We start from the raw sequence: 21,275 nt of genomic DNA, 5'->3' as shown, positions 1-21,275 counted from the left end.
AGGTGTTATGGAAATTACTTTAAATAGTTGAAGCTACAAAGGCAAGCTTGTCTTGTGCGCTTGCCAAGAATCGGTAGTTTGACGGATTCTTATTCCGGCAAGTCAAATCGGTGGGGAGAACAACAAAGCACCGATTGATCATTACAGTAATGACTGAGCTGAGACGATGACTTTGTTAGACCTTCGGCCGGTAGCCGGCTTCCGAAAATGGGTAAAATTAGCTGATTTTGAGCGTAGTTGAGTTAACAACCAGCCAGCGAATAGGTACTTACACCCACAGTTGTCGGAAAAAAAATCAAAGTCAAAACCGCATACCGGGGTATTTAAATTGAGGCATTAAAAATGGCCAAAAACGTCACAGTAACCCCTACTTAATTGGCAAAATCAGGTTTGGAATCCATTGTCTGCACAAATCATCTAACTCTTTAATCTCGTAGACGCCAGGATTATTCCGTCACAAGTCCAGAGTTAGATTTGGACAGATTTATTTGTGGATTAAGCTCAAACAACACTGACCGCTTCGAGTAGGAAACGGTCCACCGCGTAAGTAAGTTCTATTATTATCCGGGCATGTCCACGTACATAGTAGTTGACGACGTTAAAACATTCTGTGTCGGGTTTAATTGCCCATATCTACATGCCAACCAGATTCAACCGGAAAATCATTCCCCCAACTGTCGCGTCGTTTCTCGCGATTTGTTTTAACTTTTAAACATCCAGACTAACAACCGTCTGAGCAAGTTAATCCAGACCGTGAACGAAGGGCTAGCCAGTCATTCGGAATAGTTGGGACAAATTAAAGTCATTAATTTATTACCAAGAATTTGTGGAACATCTTCGAAGCTTAATATACCACCACCAAGCGACGACGACGCTTCGCGACTTCTGTTTACTGTTTGGGTCAGGATTAACTCGAAGTGCATAGACGATTTCTGGAATTTATTATTTTTTTTTGTTGTTGTTCGGTAGATTAAGTGAGGCATCCACGAGAGGCAATTATGAAAGTGGCGATTTTCACACGCGGTTTTAAGTTAGCCAGGTCGTTCAGACGAGGGATCTCACTTATTTTTGTAATAAGGTTTCAGTGCAGTCACGAACCAAAATCTTAAAACTAAATATTATCATGTTAAAAAACTAGATGAAAGTCGCACGAATTATGCGCAAACTAACAAACTTCGACAACAACAATGTCTTTTAAAAAGGATGTCTGTGCTAGGGAGCACTCATGTGAATCGGTAGCTTAAAGACAAATGAGCAGGGGTACGCTAACTTCCTTGCTATCGATGGGCCAATCAACGATTACTTAGCAGGCGATGCTTGGTGATACCATAAGAGGTCCTTTCAAAAAGATGTCTTCTAAAGTGAGACAGTTTTTGACGCGAAATTTGTTCTGAAAATTGCAATCTGTTTCTTCAATCCCTTTGACTTTATTCTAGGTTAAATTTGTAAAATTTTTTCCAAACCTATTTGTATTCCAATAATTCCCTCAATGATGTTCCACATCGTTGGAATTCCAACCTGGGACAAAATTAATCCTCCAAGTAAATAAATCCGTTCCAAAAGCGCTAAAGACCGAGCTTAAATGTCGAGGTCGTAAGTCACTAAACCCCGATGAACAATTGCCCATTTCCAAACGCCCCATCGTCACCTTTGGGTTGTTGGGGTGCAACCTTTGTTTAGGAGGGTATTATATACATATTTTACCAACTTCTTCTTCTCGTGGTGAGCTTCCCCAAAAAATTACGACCATCCGATGCCAATCATCACCACCTTACCAATAATGGGCCACGTCGTCGACGTCGCCATTCGATGTGTTTTATTCGTCTGAAGTCCGGTTTTATTATTGGATATGAAATGCCATTGCTTATTATTGTTTTAGGTATGATTTAATCAATTGAAAGCTCTCCAAAAGGTGGATCGATTTATGAGCTTCCACCATTCAACCGAAACGTGTCGTAAAGTTGGTAGGAGAATGTGATTGCATTCGAGGTGATGTTCGATAAAAATTTAAGCATCATAAACAACCTAAAGTCTACAGCGTCAAACGACCTTGTCTCGCGCTTAAACTTCCCTAACCCGAAAGGTGAGGGAGTGACTTCATAATTAATTAATCAAGGCTCAATGTAGATGAGACATTTTGATTTCCTCAACAGGGTTTCAAATCGGATGAGATTAAAAAAGTCATATAGTGTTTTTTATTTACATTTGAAAACATTCGTAACTGTCATTTATGTAATTTTTGTAATTTTTGTCATTTTTGTCATTTTTGTCATTTTTGTCATTTTTGTCATTTTTGTCATTTTTGTCATTTTTGTCATTTCTGTCATTTTTGTCATTTCTGTCATTTTTGTCATTTTTGTCATATTTGTCATTTTTGACGTTTTTGTCATTTTTGACATTTTTGTCATTTTTGTCATTTCGGTGTCATTTCGGTGTCATGTTTTTGTCATTTTTTTGTCATATTTGTGTCATTATTGTTTCATTTTTGTGTCATTTTTGTGCCATTTTTGTGTCGTTTTTGTCTCATTTTTGAGTCATTTTTGTGTAATTTTTGTGTAATTTTTGTGTAATTTTTGTGTCACTGGTGCCATTTTTGTGTCACTGGTGCCATTTTTGTGTCATTTTTGTGTCATTTTTGTGTCATTTTTGTGCCATTTTTGTGTCATTTTTGTATAATTTTTGTGTCATTTTTGTGTTATTTTTGTGTCATTTTTGTGTCATTTTTGTGTCATTTTTGTGTCATTTTTGTGTCATTTTTGTGTCATTTCTGCGTCATTTTTGTGTCATTTCTGTGTCATTTCTGTGTCATTTCTGTGTCATTTCTGTGTCATTTCTGTGTCATTTCTGTGTCATTTCTGTGTCATTTTTGTGTCATTTCTGTGTCATTTTTGTGTCATTTTTGTGTAAATTTTGTGTCATTTTTGTGTCATTTTTGTGTATTTTTGTGTCATTTTTGTGTAATTTTTGTGTAATTTTTGTGTAATTTTTGTGTAATTTTTGTGTAATTTTTGTGTCATTTTTGTGTCATTTTTGTGTCATTTTTGTGTCATTTTTGTGTCATTTTTGTGTCATTTTTGTGTAATTTTTGTGTCATTTTTGTTTTATTTTTGTTCAATTTTTTGTCACTTTTGTGTTATTTTTGTGGAATTTTTGTGTCATTTTTGTGTCATTTTTGTGTCATTTTTGTGTCATTTTTGTGTCATTTTTGTGTCATTTTTGTGTCATTGTTGTGTTATTTTTGTGTCATTTTTGTGTTTTTCTTTTGTCATTTTCGTGTCACATTTGTGTAATTTTTGTGTCATTTTTGTGTAATTTTTGTGTCATTTTTGTGTCATTTTTGTGTCATTTTTGTGTCATTGTTGTGTTATTTTTGTGTCATTTTTGTGTTTTTCTTTTGTCATTTTTGTGTCACATTTGTGTAATTTTTGTGTCATTTTTGTGTAATTTTTGTGTAATTTTTGTGTCATTTTTGTGTCATTGTTGTGTCATTTTTGTGTCATTGTTGTGTTATTTTTGTGTCATTTTTGTGTTATTTTTGTAATTTTAGTCATTTTTGATCAGTTTTTGTCATTTTTTGTCATTTTTGTCATTTTTGTCATTTTAGTCATTTTAGTCATTTTAGTCATTTTAGTCATTTTAGTCATTTTAGTCATTTTAGTCATTTTTGTCATTTTTGTCATTTTTGTCATTTTTGTCATTTTTGTCATTTTTGTCATTTTTGTCATTTTTGTCATTTTTGTCATTTTTGTCATTTTTGTCATTTTTGTCATTTTTGTCATTTTTGTCATTTTTGTCATTTTTGTCATTTTTGTCATTTTTGTCATTTTTGTCATTTTTGTCATTTTTGTCATTTTTGTCATTTTTGTCATTTTTGTCATTTTTGTCATTTTTGTCATTTTTGTCATTTTTGTCATTTTTGTCATTTTTGTCATTTTTGTCATATTCGTCATTTTTTTTTGTCATTTTTGTCATTTTTGTCATTTTTATAATTTTTGTCATTTTTGTCATTTTTGTCATTTTTGTCATTTTTGTCATTTTTGTCATTTTTGTCATTTTTGATCTTTTCGTCACATTTTTGCCAATTTTGTTATTTTTATCATTTTTGTCATTTGTGCTATTTTTGTCATTCTTGTCTCTCAATTTTGCGATTTTCTGTGTAAAATTTGTTCCGGCCTTTTCAAAAAAACTATTTTCAACAATTTTATTTGAGTGAGTTACTCAGTATGGGAAGTTTTTTATGTGAACCATCTCCGACTTCTACGGATTGAATATTTTGTATCTATCTGATGTTTGATCATCGCAATCAATTTATTTCTAAGCATAGAAAAAACTGCAACGCACCATACTTTTTTTTACAACACAGATATCTTCAAGCAAAGATGCAAGCAATAAATTGAAGAAAATATTTCATCAACTGCCTGTCATCAGCTGCATCATAATCGTGTTTCTTGGTGGGATCATTTGAGATACGATGCGGGTCTCTTCTCTGTACTATCTCAATCGTCCATACGATTCCCATAAACACATCGTCTAAGTTGGATACATCGTACTTCATCAGGCCGCCAAGACCCACATCAGGAAAATTTCATCAAACAGCCGCTCCCCGGTAGCCCCAATTATGTCAAACTTATCTTCAGTAAGTCATCAATCCGTCAGCTGATGGAGAACCGTTCTTCTCAACTCAACTCATATCCCCGTTACTAATCGACGAACTAATAAATTTGATTCTTCCTCCCACTACTATTCCCACCTCTCAGGAACTCTGGGGTGTCCGGAATAAAATTTAAAACAATCGAGGTGATTCCACTCATGAATGGGGGACGACTGGCGAGATTTCATTGTGGTTTCTGGATGAATGGGTCCGTATCTTGGAAAGGAACAATCTCAAGTGGAATCGTAAAACTGTCAGCATCCAATTCTGCACCGCATAGACACACGTTTCCAAGATTCTACAAACTTCAAGTGCTCGGAAATTGCCCCTCTCGCTATGATATATTGACCTCCGAGGCCATAAAGATATGAAGGCCTCCTAAATTCTGAGTGTAGTGGGCACTAGACAGCACTGTATTATTTTTGATAGACCTCGTCTCAAGAGTGTGATTCTTCTTTGCTCAGTTTGATTGAAGTTAGGTTTCCTTCCCTTATTCGACCGGGTTAGAATTTCTAGTTTGGTCTCGTTCAATCCACTCGAGGAGGATGTTTTATTTTATTTTCTCTTAACTCGTCCAGTAATTAAATTGTTTCCCCGGTAAACCGGAGAAGTTTCTCACATTTTTCTTTCTCTACAGAAGAACAGCGCTGTTGTTGTTATGCTCTGATTTAAATCCAAGCATTTTTTTTCCTGTATTCATTCTTTCTAAATCAATCCACGGGTCGGGTGGCGGCGAATGTTCAAATAGAACCTTACCAAATACAGAAAAAGAGCAGCAAGCCGTCGTGGTGCGTCTCGTCGTCGAAGGCTTGATCAAGCGCAAAGAAAAAGGAGGCTCTCTTAATCCGGTTGATGTTGCTTAATTGAAAGCGGAAATGGTTAATTTAGGCGTCGGGCTACGGTTTGAGTTTTTTTTATTCTCTTCTTTTGTTTCTGCTCCGTTTTTTTATTAGCACAAAGAACTTTATCAGGTTTCCGAACCATAATAAAGACATTTTTATTCTTATTTATTCAGCTTAACGAATCTTAAATTAAAGGTATATTTTATTCGAATTTCAACTTTTTTGTACCTGAGCCTTTGAGGTTATCCGACTCTTCAATTACAATTTTCTATATGGAACATCGAACCGAACTTCGTTTGACGGTCGCCATGGAAAGAAAGAAGTCATCGTACCAAAATTAAAACTATATATTTTCTGTGTCATGAAGACTAAATCTACATATCTTAGTAAAAAATAATTAGCAGAGTAGCAATGCTAAATCCAGAACCACTAAAGACTATTGACAGGTATAAAGACCTTTCTTAAATGCTCAAACGTCTAGGTCTGGGCCTTCTGAAGGCTTTTCTGAAAATGAAGACTTTCAACGCCCTAGAAAAACTCTTTTCTGAACCTGGAAACATGCAGTGGTCTTAAAGAATATTAAAATTTTAGGCATGAATATTGTTTAGTTTTAAAAACTTTATTAAAACTTGTAGGGCTTTCTCACTCAGCTTAATCATTTTTTAGGATCTGAAGACCTTTCTGGATATAAAAATTTATCGTAAACCTCCCTCCCTCCCATGAAGGTCCAAAAAAGCCAAGTGAAATCTATTTTAACTAAACATTAAATTTACATTTCTAATCAAATTTTGATGAACTACTCAATTGATTCAAGAGTAACAATAGTGTAACAACCTCGAAATCTCATTCCACAATTCTACAACTGTTTTTCAAAATATTTCCCACTTGTAGATAGAAATTGAGTCCCAAATATTGAATCCCAATAAAATTAGACTAATGTTTCCAGATTGTCCGGATTTTGACCAGATTTTCTCACTCCATTTGCAAAATCAAACGAAAATTTCAATTGAGTCCTTAGAATTACATATCTTGTGTCCAAACAAATTTTTTAAACAAATTTTATCAAAAATAACATAAATGGTTTTTGGAAGCTTGTTTCTTGTGATGATTTTGAATCGGCTGATGTGTTTCGAAAAAAATAAAAACAGTTTTCCATGTATTTCTCTTCTCGATTTTAATGGAATAATTCCGAAATTTGCCTGCATATTGGACAGTTTTTTGGGAAAATTTAGAAACGATATGCCCTAATTTCGCAAGGTTTTAGGATAAAATTGCGTTAATTTGCCCAGCCCGGATACTTGCGGAAAAATATCTAGTAAATACTCAGTTTATTGTTCTTCATTTTCAGTTTGGATCATCATTGGTATAGAAACCCGCTTCGAACCTTGGTGTGGCATTTCAATCTAAAATGTGATAAATTTTCCATATTCGAAACTCATAATTTCGGAATATGATAAGATGAGATTTAAAATTCAAACCATTTTTAAGATTTGGATCTGAAATTTTTAACCTTAATTTATATCCAGAGTTGAATCATAAGAAAGTTTCATGAGTCCAGAACTGAAAAATGTGAATCAATTTCATCATTCAGAATTTCATTGAAATTTTTCAAGTTCAATTACGAATAAATCATCGAAAAAAAATCATATTGAAAACCATTCAAACCATCAAATAACAGATTTCTTGGCTTTTTGGTTTCAAATTCCTAGGATTTATCTGGAATTTTGGTTCAGATTTTGAATTTGGGTTCAAAAAGCAGAATTTGTATTATGATTTAGCTCAAATTTAAGTTTTATGATCAATATTAAAATATCGATATTAAAATTTCTTTCAGGATTCAAGTTGGAGGAGTTCGCAGTTTCATAACTTTGATTCTTGATTCAAAATTATAATTTTAAATTCATCAAAGTCAGATAAGAAACACAAACTAGGGAAAATCACAAATAAAAAATAAGATCTGGATCCATTTCAAAAACACTTGTTTTTTGAAAAATCAAGATTTTAATTTTGAAAACTTTAATTTTATTTAGGACTTAGATTATGAAATATAATACAAAAGGTAGATGATAATTTTTGAACTGTTTTCAATCCATAGAAAAAAATTCAGCTGGAATTTTTATTTAACAATATTTACGTACATATATTGCAGATTCTTCAAAATCAAAGGTTTAACCTAGTTTACAAGAGTAGAAAATAAACCTTATTTGAACCGTAAACCTTATTTTTTACTTTTATTTCTGAATAATTGATACATTTTCACTCATGCTTAAAATGGTAATGCTTATGATTCAAAAGAATCAACTCACTAAAGTAAATGAGTAAAAGAAGTTTTTTTCTGAATGAAGCATACAAAATAAATACAAATTATTCAGAAACTCGGCAAAAAATCATGGTTGAGTTTTAATCCAAAACGAACCTTTTTAAACCCCAGGTTTTGAGAAATTCAAAACTTACCCCAAATCGACTCAGTCTAATGTGCAGGTATACAGACCTTCCCTCAATTCTCAAACATCTAGATTTAGGCCTTCTGAAGAGTTGACGACTTCAAGATCATTATATATAGTCATAGAGATCCCCAACTTGTTCAACAGGGTTCTATTGCTGGAACTGTTCTGACCTTCCTGGACCTAAATCCCCTGAAAATAGTTATCGGGCCTGAGCATTGAGACAAGGTTGGTTTAAATTTCCGGAATCATTCAACAAAAGTGAAAAAGGAAACATTTGAAATAATTGTTTTTTTTATTGAAACACATCAGCAGACTTAAAATCGTATTATAGGCATTTAAAAACCCGTTCGTGATTATTAAGATACAACTTGCAAAAAAAAATGTTTTTGGAATTTCTTTGAACACTTAGGGTTCACTTGTAAAATATAAAAGAAAAAATAGAAAACTGATATGTCGGCAGGAGTGCCAGGTGATTTCGTTAAAAATCAGGACAACGCGAAGCTTAAAATCAGGATTTTTCAGGACCTCTTAATTCATGGAAATAATAAGCAGCTCCGCTTCGATTATATGAATAAAATAATTATAATTTTAATGGCATGTGCGGCGGAATGAAAACTAGAGAGAGAATTTATTTTTATTTTTCATCAACATGCCCTCTAGTCAAAATTTCAACACCTTTCAAGCTTTCTCCTAGTGGCGCACTAATGCCTGTCTATCCACCTTTCTTTCAAATTCTATAAAAATAAATTCTCTCTCTAGTTTTCATTCCGCCGCACATGCCATTAAAATTATAATCATACAAATTACGGCGATTAAAATCATATATCAAACAATCATTGGCAAAAAGAAAAAATACAACAAGAAAAATACGGTTCAAAAAAATTGACACTTGGCCAAAAAGTTAGAACGCGGAATAGATAACATGTGAAATGCGAAAAAATCGACAAGTAGCAACTATTCGCAGCGAATCTGAAATAATGGCAACGTCGATAGAACTGTTCTCGCATAAGGAAAGCTCAGTAGGCCCATGGGTTGCTACGTTTTTGCTCGTTTGAAGTGTGCGTAAAAACACGCTCTCAAACCATTGGGCTCGCTATACATGGGAATTCTCTTTCTGGGTTTCTCATGTATAGTTAGCTAATGCAGAGCAAAGGCGGGAGCAATTCATGGGAGCTTTTCATCAACATGCCCTCTAGTCAAAATTTCAACACCTTTCAAGCTTTCTTCTAGTGGCGCACTAATGCCTGTCTATCCACCTTTCTTTCAAATTCTATAAAAATAAATTCTCTCTCTAGTTTTCATTCCGCCGCACATGCCATTAAAATTATAATCATACAAACTACGGCGATTAAAATCATATATATATGAATAAAAGCGCCGTTTATACAACAACAGTACGCAGCTTCTTGGCTGGTATCGAAAAACACCATTTAAATATCAGCTGAACCAAAGATCACCATCTGTTAAATTGTTTTAACTATTTTATAACAAATTTATTCGATTTTCTCATAGTTTAATTACAAATTTAATTATATTTGAAAAGTTTTTATGAAAATCAATACAATTCAGGACATTTTAGGGACCAATTTTCAAAAAATCAGGACAACTCGAGGGTTTTTGAAAAATCAGGACGGTTTCTCGAAAGTCAGGACAAATCCTGACAAATCAGGATACCTGGCACCTGCACCTCTGGTGAGAAGCAACAAAGTTCGGGTCTTTGAACGTTTAACTCCGGGTGCAGTCAATGGAGTTTTGTGGGTGTTTTTTTTTCGTCGCTTGCTTTGATTGATTGTTGCTTTGTCCGGTTACGTTGTAGGCCCGTGAAATAGTCTCACCTGAGAAAAAGGTACCCGTACCCGTAATTTAATTTCGGTCAAAAAACCAAGTGCTGAATTCATTTTATGGATAATTTCAACGAGTAAAAAATGGATTTAAGTAAAATTCGAAATTAGCTTCAATTTTCCGGTTGGGCCCCTAATTTCTTTATTTAGATAGTCATCACAAAAACTCTATTGGTAATATTTATGATAACCAAAAATTAAGATGAAATTTGAAACATTTGGTAGGAATTTACCCAGTAGCAAATTTAGAATCAAGACAAAAGTTTTCGTACACAAGAAGGTAAGATTGGCACATCATTTATAATTTTTTTTGAAGGATCAATCACTTTACAGTTGGGTAGGTATATTCACGTGTGCGGAATACCTTTCGAAGATTCATAACACAAAAACGGATATGAATTTTGGAAAACGAACTTATAATCGAAAAAATGCAATTTAGCGCATGCGTTGGCGAAACTGCGGTGAATCCGTGCACCCATGGTGGATTATCTACATACATACATATATACATACAACTTGGTAAAAAAATTGTTTTTGGACACAAAAATTAAAAAATAATAATAACTCAATTTGCCTTCATCCTTCATCTATCTGTCAGCAGCCTGTGGCTTGATCTTCGAATTGACTTTTAAGGCGCCTGAACAACTTATAGAAAATCCCAAATATCTGTCTAAGCACAACGATTTTCTGAACCGCAAAAACTTTCTGTGATTGAAAGCTTTAACCAACCTAAAAAGCTTGCTGTTAGATTGTACTAAGCCTGAAGACTTGAGCTCTGAAAACTTTTAAGAATGTAGGAGCCTTTGCTAAATCCGTAACACTCTGACGTAGCTTGACGATCTTTATGGGCTTGAAGGCTTTCATCATTTGATGATATGATTTTATTCTGCAAACAAACCAACGATTTTAAGGCCTGAAGGTCGCTTGAGAATCTAGCTAGGTTTGGAGGCTGCTGTTCTTGAAGATAGTTGTTGTTAGGCTGAAAGTCTTTTCAAGCTTGAAACTGTTTTGGTAAAAAATACTTCGCTAGGGCCTGACTATCGGGAGTTTAACGATCTTCTTGGGTTTTAAGTTCTTAGGAAAAATTTGGTTCTTGAGTACTTGCTTACTTTGAAGGCCTAGAAACTTCCCAAATAGACCAAAAGTTTACGGAGAGCGACACGCATCGTGATACTGTTCTTGGGAAATGTGGGAACTCTGTGAAGTTTAGGTAAGTTGAAGATTGCTAAAGTTCCGGGAGATCTTTCAGGGTTTCCCGGCTGGACCATTTATGGGCATGGGTAAGCTTGCTCGATTGTCTGGTTTTATACGGGTTTTATAAAATTTGGGAAAAGTCCGATCCATCCGGGCAAAATTATTCACTGCATTTGCCAAATCTAACAAAAAAAACTATTTGTGTTGTATTTTTTTATATATGCGTCCAAATCGATTTTTTTTAATAAATTTATGAAAATAATCATGGAAGGGTGTAAGGATGTGATTTAAATCTGCTGATAAGTTTGAATAAATATGTTTTTGAAAGTTTGTTTTCCTAATTTTTGTTAAGTATTTAGAGGAATTGACTACAATTGTCCGGATTTTTGATCGACAGTTTTGAAATGAAATACCTGGATTTTTCCAAATTTTAAGATAAAATAGCTCGGATTTGCCCGGCCCGGACACGGGTTGAAAAAAATTCTTGCAATCTCAGGCAAGGGAGATATTTCCTAATATTTTTCCAAAATTCTTTTCGTAGTAACACTTTAGTAATATACCTTGTATTTCAGAAAATTTATTGGTGGTCTCGGAGTCTCGGATTTTTTCTGAATTCCAAAACCTTGCTCGATTTGAAAAACTGTATGAGCATAACTTGAAGACCTTCCCTAAGTAAGATGTAATTGTACATACCTTCCCTTAGTTTCCTGAGGTAAATTTTTTGGTTCTTCAGTGCCTACGGCCTGAATATGGTGATTAAGTCTTACGACTCTTCTAGGCATGAAGTTTGTTTCGTTTGAAAATCTTTTTAAGCATTAAGAACTACCTGAAGTTGAACACATGGAAATGTATTTTGGACCTAAAAACTTTTCTTGACATGGCTTCTTCCGATTGAGAACTTTAGGTCCATGTCTGGGCCTCACAACCTGAAAAACTTCTTTCATTTTCAACCTTCTTAGGTCAAAACTTACTTAAAACTCGAAAATATTTTTCGGTTATAAAGATCCAGCTGAGTGTGATCTAAAGCCTAAAAAGTGTGATAGGTCCTAAAGATATTTTTTCGCATGGGAAGTTTCGTTTGAAGACCTTTTTATTTGGAGACCTCTTTGGACCTTCTAACCTCCGAAAAAGAATTTCAAACCAGATTTTTTTTTTGAAAATCAGGTTTAAAAAGTCTTAAAGGTTTTTTCTTGGCCCGGATTTCTCTGATTTGGATCTCAACATCATTAATATCTTAGTCGTTTTCTGTCCGAAAATTCCAGAATTTCACTAAGTATAGTGTTGTTTCACCACTTGTCTGTCCTGAAATTGTTTCAAGAATGACGCTCTTAATCCTGGTTCCCCAAAGCTCTCCGTCGAAGTTTACGTTTTACACTCCGTTATAAAAATAACGTTTAAATTATTAATATTTACTTTTTTCTTAATCTAAGGTTACCAGAACTTTATCAGCACGTATCCGGGCCGGACAAATCCGGGCAATTTTATATAAAAACCAGGCAAACTCCGGGCTTTTGATATCAAAATTAACGACCGTAAATCCGGGCTATATCCGGGCAAATTTTGTCAAAACCAAGAAATTACTCAAGAAAAATCAAGAAAAAAATTGACAAAAAAATTTTTTTCATAAAAAATTATTATAATTATTTCCAAAAAACATTTCATGATTATTTTTTATAAAACTTGCTCTAAAAATTTCGTTTTGGAGTCATAAATCTAAAAAAATACATCCCCATTTTTTTTTCTGTTTGGTTTGCCAAATATAGTAAATGAGTCCGGGTAAAATCCAGGCATTTTTCAATGAAATCCGGGCAACCGGGCCGAGCCGGACTGTTCCCAAATTTTGTATTAAATATCCGAGCAAACTCGGACAAAACCGAGCAATCTGGTAACCTTATCTTAATCCCATTCCAACTGATATGCATAATAATTTTTGGTAAGGTAATAATCACCTGAAATACAATTACTGAAAACTTTCATTTGATTTCTGCTAACTTCTATTGATGAAGGTAGTAAGTTGCTATCGAAATACCGGTCTATGAACTTTTCATTTACCGTGGTTGAATTAAAAGGAATCTTTCAATTGCTTTGATTTAGTTCAACTTCTATTGGTTTCTACAAGCTTGTTAATTAGAGAAACCAGTTATTCGAAAATATCTGAAATTTTCTGAGTCTACAAATCTTTTCTGGAACATCTTTTGGATTTTTTATGAAAATAGTTAATAAGAATTTTATTAAAACATTACTTTCAGAATCAATGATGATGCCGGAGTCATTTACGAAACCATAAAAGCTTCATCAACAATCAGCAGGAAACAAAATCCCTCCACGAATCCTGCTCATTTCCTGCCGAGCGCATGAAAAAATCGCGGTCGGTGGCTAACCGCAGCACACTTTCCACTCGAATTATTCTCGGTCGGTAAGACCTGTCCAACAACAAACGCTCCTTGAGCCTTCATCACTTGACTTTTCAACAAGGGGTTTAAAGCAAAAAGGAACAACGCAATAAGTTTGTTCCACAGGAAACGCAATCTCTCGGGAGGCTCCGAAAAGTCCGAACCGCACAACTGCGCAGTTTAAAGAGCCAATCCAATCTCGAAACTTGGCTTGAGACTGAAAGGCAGCAGAAGGAGAAAAAAAAGAGTTCAATAAAACTTGAATCGATTCCTGGTCCAGGTGCGGTTTCCTTCAAGGAGCTACTGCTACTTGAAAAAAAAACAAAGAAAAAAAGCTAATCCCGGAAAACGGAAATATCGGTCATACATTAATGACCCTACGACGATACTTTGTGAATTCTGAGTAGGTTCAAGTTTTGCACAAAACTCATTCGGCTGTTCAGGAATAAAGGGGTTAAAAGAAAAGATTGCAGGACCCAATTTGGCAGTGACTTTAGCGAGATGGAGACCCCGAAAGAAAGAGAGAAGATATTGAAGAGAGAAACAAAAAAAAAACACTGAAACAAATCGGAAATTGGATCTTACGTTCAGATCTTGCGTTTACTTCTTACTACCTAAATAGATAGGGAAGCCCTTGAAGAGAAAGAAAAAAAAAAGTTAAAGATCGGAAAGAAGACCAAGCCGTGCTACAGATTTAAAACCGTGGAAAATGTCTTGTTGAAAAGAATAGAAGGAAGAATGAGAGTTAAGGATTTGATAACAAAAAATTATAACCGGATTCACCAAAGGTGAATGAAACAAGTGAAGAGGTATAGCAAGAAGCAAAACAACACCTGAGGGAGCTAAACTAAGAAGAAAAAACTCAGAACGACAAACCAGTAGAAGTAGAGAAGAGACAAACATAAACAAAAACAAACACTTTACCTTGGTCTTCTTTGCGATCGGGTAGTGAACGGAGGATGCTCTGGTCCTATGATACATGCAAAAGTGCGTGACCACTTACCTGAAAATAGATCAAAAACAAAGAAGAGACGAGAGTTAGAGACAAAATATCAAAAAAAAAACAACAACAACAAATCATTAGTTTTATTGACATCGATTCAAGTAGCCCAGCAGCAATCAATCACTGCGTGCGGGAAAAATTCAGGTTATAAATTTCATAATATCCCGTTGCGAAATTTATTGGAGCCCGCGTTTGCATCATGCTTGGAGCTAAACGGAGGCAAATATGTTTGAGGCGTCGAGCTAAACAAAAAAAAAGTAGTTGTGTTACAAAACAGCTGGCCCAGTAATTTTGGCGTAATAAAGTTTTTTTTTTTTTGTTTTTCCCTTTTTTGTTCAAAGTTTTGGTTCCCCAAAAACAGTAGGCGAAATTATGCGCCCAACGATTTTTTTTGCCTTCCGTCAACAACTTAATGATGTCTGCCTGCACAGAAAACTTTTGGGGAACAAGTTTCAATTTTTTTTGTTGCAGTTTCATTTTTTTTTCTTCCATGTTTAGTTTTCAACTGAACGTGTTTATGACAACTGTTGACAGAGTCTGAGTTTTTTATTTTTGGCGTGGCCACTTCCCCCGAACTCGAATGTGCTGCACCCTTTGAGTTTGATGATTTATGCTTTCTGGGTGTTTGATAATCGGAAAGAAATGGTCCCGGTGATAAAACTTTTCATTCCACATGCAAGGCAAATTAAAACAGGTCTGTTACAGGTCTGTTTTAATGCAAAATTTTTGAATTGATTTATTTGATTAAGATTTGAGCTTCAAAATTCGAATTTCTCGAATATCTGCATCAGATAACTGTTTCAAATTCAAATAAGAGATTCTTATTTCTCATCCAGAATAATTTTCAATATTAAAACTTTCATGGTTCAAATTTTGGGTTTCGGGTTTCGGGTTTAATTTTTTTTTTCAATTTAAACTTCAATTTTTTCAATTTTTTGTTTGTAAGATTTTTAATTTCTTTTATTTTATTTTTTTAATTTTCATTTTTTTTATTTATTAAAATTTTAAAACCTTTTTTTAATTTTTTTGCCACACTTTTCTTGTTTTGTTAATAATATTTGTTTTTTTTTTCATTTTTTTCCATTTATTTTTTTATTTTTTCCTCTTTTTTTAATTTTTATATTTTTATTCATTTTTTTCCCATTTTTTTTTTATTTTTTCCATTTTTTTTTTATTTTTTTCCATTTTTTTTTTAAATTTTTTCCATTTTTTAAATTTTTTTAAGTTTTTTTGATTTTCTTCCATTTTTTTAAGTTTTTTTGATTTTCTTCCATTTTTTTATTTTTTCTATTTTTTTTTTTCATTTATTTTTTTCCATTTTTTTTTATTTCTTTTCATTTTTTCCCATTTCTTTTATTTTTTTTCCATTTTTCTTTATTTTTTCCATTTTTTAATTTTTTTTTCCAATTTTTAATTCATTTTTTTCTCATTATTTTCATATTTTTCGATTATTTTCGAGTCCTTAGTTTCCTACTAAACGTTTATTTATTTTTTTAACGAAAATACAATGGAAACTCAAAACAGGATTCAGAAATCCGAAATAGAAAGTCAGAATTCAGCAATTTTTTTTCCTAATTTCCTATTTTATGATTTTTTTTTTAATTTTTTTAAAAAAATTTCATTTTTTTCAATTTTTTTTCAGGTTTTTTTTATTTTTATCTTTTTTTTTTATTGTTTATTTCTTTGAAAATTTATTTTTTTTCCATTTTTTCTATTTTTTTTCCATTTTTCTATTTTTTCCATTTTTTTATTTTTTTCCATTTTTGAATTTTTTACCATTTTTTTATTTTTTCCATTTTTTTTGTGTTTTTTCCATTTTTTTAATTTTTTTTAATTTTTTTTTTATTTTCTTCCTTTTTTTAATTTTCTTTTTGTTTATTTTTTTCCTTTTTTAATTTTTTTTCTTTTTTAATTTTTTTTTCATTTTTTTCATTTTAATAAAATTTTTTTCCATTTTTTAATTTTTTTTTCCATTTTTTTATATTTTTTTCCATTTTTTAATATTTTTTTCCATTTTTTTTATATTTTTTTCCATTTTTTTTTTATATTTTTTTCCATTTTTTTATATTTTTTCCATTTTTTTTACATTTTTTTCCATTTTTTTTTTTTAATTTTTTATATTTTTTCCATTTTTTTTATATTTTTTCCATTTTTTTTATTTTTTTTTATTATTTTTTTCATTTTTGTTATTTTTTTTATTTTTTTTTTATTATTTTTTTCATTTTTGTTATTTTTTCCATTTTTTTTCCATTTCTTTTATTTTTTTCCATTTTTTCTTTATTTTTTCCATTTTTTCAATTTTTATTTATTTTTTTCTCATTGTTTCTCATATTTTTCGGTTTTTTTCGTGTCCTATTTTTCCTACTTATCATTTATTTATTTTTTTAACGAAAATGGAAACTCAAATCAGGCTTGAGAAATCCGAAATAGAAAGTCAGAATTTAGCAATTTTATTTTATTTTTTCCTAATTCCTATTTTTTTCCTATTTTATGAGTTTTATTTCTATTTTTTTTCAATTTTTTTCATTTTTTCTTTATTTTTATCAATTTTTTTTCATTTTTTTAAGGTTTTTCTTTTTTTCAAGTTTTTTTTCCATTTATCTTTTTATACCATTTTTTTTTCTCATTGTTTCTCTTATTTTTCGGTTTTTTCTCGTTTCCTATTTTTCCTACTTATCGTTTATTTATTTTTTTAACGAAAATGCAAAGGAAATTCAAATCAGGATTCAGAAATCCGAAATAGAAAGTCAAAATTCAGCAATTTTTTATTTTTTTTTTCCAATTCCTATATTTTTTCCTATTGTATGAGTTTTTTTCTATTTTTTTACAATTTTTTTCATTTTTTCTTTATTTTTATCATTTTTTTTATTTTTTTTTTTTCATTTTTTTTATTTTTATTTCAAATTTTTTATTTATCTTTTTTCAATTTTTTTGATTTTTTTATTGTTTATTTCTTTGAAAATTTATTTTTTTTCCTTTTTTTTAATTTTTTTCCATTTTTTTCCATTTTTCTTTATTTTTTCCATTTTTTTAAATTTTTTTTTCCATTTATCTTTTTTTCCATTTTTTTTATTTTTCTCATTGTTTCTCTTATTTTTCGGTTTTTTCTCGTTTCCTATTTTTCCTACTTATCGTTTATTTATTTTTTTAACGAAAATGCAAAGGAAATTCAAATCAGGATTCAGAAATCCGAAATAGAAAGTCAAAATTCAGCATTCTTTTTTTTATTTTTTCCTAATTCCTATTTTTTTCCTATTTTATGAGTTTTTCCTATTTTTTTTTCAATTTTGTTCATTTTATCTTTATTTTTATCAATTTTTTATATTTTTTTCATTTTTTTTTTTTTAATTTCTTTCAAGTTTTTTTTATCTTTTTTAATTTTTTTTTTGATTTTTTATTGTTTATTTCTTTGAATTTTTTTCCATTTTTAAAATTTTTTTTCCATTTTTTTTTAATTTTTTTCCATTTTTCTCTTTTTTCCATTTTTTTTAATTTTTTTTCCATTTATCTTTAATTTCCATTTTTTTTAATTTTTTTTCGCATTGTTTCTCTTATTTTTCGGTTTTTTCTCGTTTCCTATTTTTCCTACTTATCGTTTATTCATTTTTTTAACGAAAAATCAGGATTCAGAAATCCGAAATAGAAAGTCAAAATTCAGCAATCAAAAAATAAAAATCAAAATTAGACATAACCAAAAAAATGGTAAATCCGAATTTAGAAATAATAAATCATTGGTTTGAAAAAATAAATCAATAATCAAACCTCTTTTTTAATTTCTTTCAAGTTTTTTTTTATCTTTTTTAATTTTTTTTTTGATTTTTTTATTGTTTATTTCTTTGAATTTTTTTTCCATTTTTTTAATTTTTTTTTCCATTTTTTTTAAATTTTTTTCCATTTTTCTCTTTATTCCATTTTTTTTAATTTTTTTTCCATTTATCTTTAATTTCCATTTTTTTAAATTTTTTTTCGCATTGTTTCTCTTATTTTTCGGTTTTTTCTCGTTTCCTATTTTTCCTACTTATCGTTTATTCATTTTTTTAACGAAAAATCAGGATTCAGAAATCCGAAATAGAAAGTCAAAATTCAGCAATCAAAAAATAAAAATCAAAATTAGACATAACCAAAAAAATGGTAAATCCGAATTTAGAAATAATAAATCATTGGTTTGAAAAAATAAATCAATAATCAAACCTCTTAATTGAATATCGAGATTTTTTTTTTTACAATTCGTTTATTTGAAACGGCTCAAACCTTTGAGTTTTACGGAGCCAAGGTACCTTTTTTTTATAAAACACGAGTGCTTAATTCTAATTCACAAAATTTTTTTTTTCACACTGTTTTTCATTTGAAACGGTACAGATCGGCAATGACAAGAAGTTAAGTTTTTGTATTTACAGTTCATTATTTAAAACTAAGATAGACAAAAAGAAGATAAACAAGGAAAAAGATAGTTAAAGACGGAGATCGATATATCGAGAATTTGAAATCAATTAAAATTTTATCAGAAATCGAAAATCGAAAATGTACATCCAAGATCTAAAATTTCAAATTGAAATTTATAAAGTCTAAAAATTTGAATCCAAAATTAAATAAAAAATTATATGACGAAAGATCTAGAATTTAAAAAAATCCAGGATGCAAGATCCAAACACCGGGATAAAAACTACTAAGTCAAAGGTTCTTAAGATCCAAATATAATATCCAATACCTAAGATTTAAAAAAAAATTAAAATTCAAGAGCACAAAATCAAAACACAGATCAAAACTTCATAATTTAAAGACGAAGATCCAGAATTCCGAAATCCCATATTATAAATTTAAAATACAATATCCAAATCCAAGTTCCAAAGCCCTAGTTAAAAAATTGAAGCTTCAAAATCAAGAATTTTTAATTAATTGTATCCTGATTTTTAAATTCCAAATCCAAGATGTTACATCCAAAATCAAAGATACAGAATCCAAAGACTGAAATCTCAAATTTCACATTCTTAATTCATGCTCCAGGATATATATTCAAAAATTTAGGACATGATATAAAAAAATCTAGATTCAAGATCCAATATTGGGATCCCAAAAAAAAACTAGGAACCCAAATCCAAGATACATAATCCGAAATTTAAAATCCAGACATCTAAAATAATTTTTTAAATACGATATCTAAGCTCTAAGTTAGAAAGTTTAAAACGAAACTCATCAAGATTCAAGATTCAAGATTCAAGATTCAAGATTCAAGATTCAAGATTCAAGATTCAAGATTCAAGATTCAAGATTCAAGATTCAAGATTCAAGATTGAAGATTGAAGATTCAAGATTCAAGATTCAAGATTCAAGATTCAAGATTCAAGATTCAAGATTCAAGATTCAAGATTCAAGATTCAAGATTCAAGGTTCAAGATTCCAGATTCAAGATTCAAGATTCAAGATTCAAGATTCAAGATTCAAGATTTAAGATTCAAGATTCAAGATTCAAGATTCAAGATTCGAGATTCAAGATTCAAGGTTCAAGATTCAAGGTTCAAAATTCATGATTCAAGATTTAAGATTCAAGATTCAAAATTCATGATTCAAGATTCAAAATTCAAGATTCAAGATTCAAGATTCAAGATTCAAGATTCAAGATTCAAGATTCAAGATTCAATATTCAAGGTTCAAGATTCAAGATTCAAAATTCATGATGCTTTCGACGTTTCGACAATGCAAAACGTCTTTATCAAGGGATGGTAAAATCTTCTAAATGAGGAATTAAAATTTACGTTTTATCTGTAATTTTGTTCGTAACTGGCCTGAAGATTCGAAATGTCTTTGTCAAGTATTGATTTTCACTTTTTCAACCAATTCCTATCGCCAAAAGCGAAGCACCGAAATGACAATGTTTTCTACCAACTCATTAATGACCTCGGGCTACGAACTAACACCTCTAATAACCCCTCCAAGTGAGCTCTCGGTTATTGTTATTGCATACGTAAATACACAAAAGTCAATAAAAGCTAATCGCATAATTTAGCATTTCTATACCTAAATAGTAGGTACAGCACCAGAAGGGGATTTCATCGCAAAAATAGAAAGAAAAAAAAAGTTGGAAGTGACCGCCCGGCCGACAGTCTCCAGGGCAATAGATTCGTAGATTTACGACCCGTTCGGAATGGAAAAACGTCGCCATTGAAAGCTGGTCATCATTCCGGGTTCCCATTCAAGCTTTAGGGTTTGTTTGGATTCGATCTTCTCCCCTTAGAATTTGTTGTTTTTTTTTCTCTCCCTGTCTCGGTCACATCCCCGATTACCGATATGATTCTGTTTCGCAGTCGGTCGGCTTTTTGTGTTGAATTTTTTGAAAGTCAACATTGACTCAAGGCTTAGTTTTGTGCTGATTTTCCCCCTTTCCGTTATATCGGATCTAGTTTTGTTGACACAGCTGGTTTTTCTTAAGCCTCAGACTGATTCAAAGCATTCCGACAAACGGAATAGTTGATATCAATTACATCGTTTTAGTGAAGTAATCTACATTTAGGAGCTTTTATAAAAATAAATCTATTACGTGAAAATTGGTAATTTATGATCCCAAAATCTCTAAGTTGTAATTTCTCAACGGTACCGGACAATGGTCGATTCCGTTGTAAACTAAGCGGTTTTTTTTCGAGAAAGATTGGAGGTGGAAATCCACTTCCATTGTCGGGTATCATCATTATTCATGACGATCACTGCTATGGAATCGTTTATCCGAAATGATGATGATACTGATGCTGCTCGCTGAATCCATTTACCGTCCAGTTAATTTGGTGACTTTCATTTTTCATTTGTCAGTGGCTACCGTTTGGAGAAAAGTTTTCATTACTGATTCCATTTTTAAATACATTGTGGGAACGGAATTCCTAACGGTTGTCAATAGATGTCAAATATTGCGTCT

The 21,275-nt window shown here is 31.3% G+C and overlaps 1 protein-coding gene across 1 annotated transcript in view; it reads right to left on the bottom strand.

Annotated features, from left to right (window-relative positions):
- Positions 1-15,281, bottom strand: part of LOC129747583 (signal-induced proliferation-associated 1-like protein 2) — a 185,244-nt gene extending 169,963 nt beyond the window's left edge. Inside the window, exon 1 of the mRNA XM_055741872.1 lies at positions 14,293-15,281. Within this exon, the coding sequence (XP_055597847.1) occupies positions 14,293-14,349 (57 nt within the window). The 5' untranslated portion in view covers positions 14,350-15,281. The remainder of the gene's footprint in view (positions 1-14,292) is intronic.
- Between the last annotated feature and the right edge of the window lie 5,994 nt (positions 15,282-21,275).

The sequence above is a fragment of the Uranotaenia lowii genome, chromosome 2 (assembly GCF_029784155.1).
Source record: "Uranotaenia lowii strain MFRU-FL chromosome 2, ASM2978415v1, whole genome shotgun sequence".
In the NCBI taxonomy this organism is placed as follows: domain Eukaryota; kingdom Metazoa; phylum Arthropoda; class Insecta; order Diptera; family Culicidae; genus Uranotaenia; species Uranotaenia lowii.
This window is presented reverse-complemented; position numbering and strand designations above follow the sequence as displayed.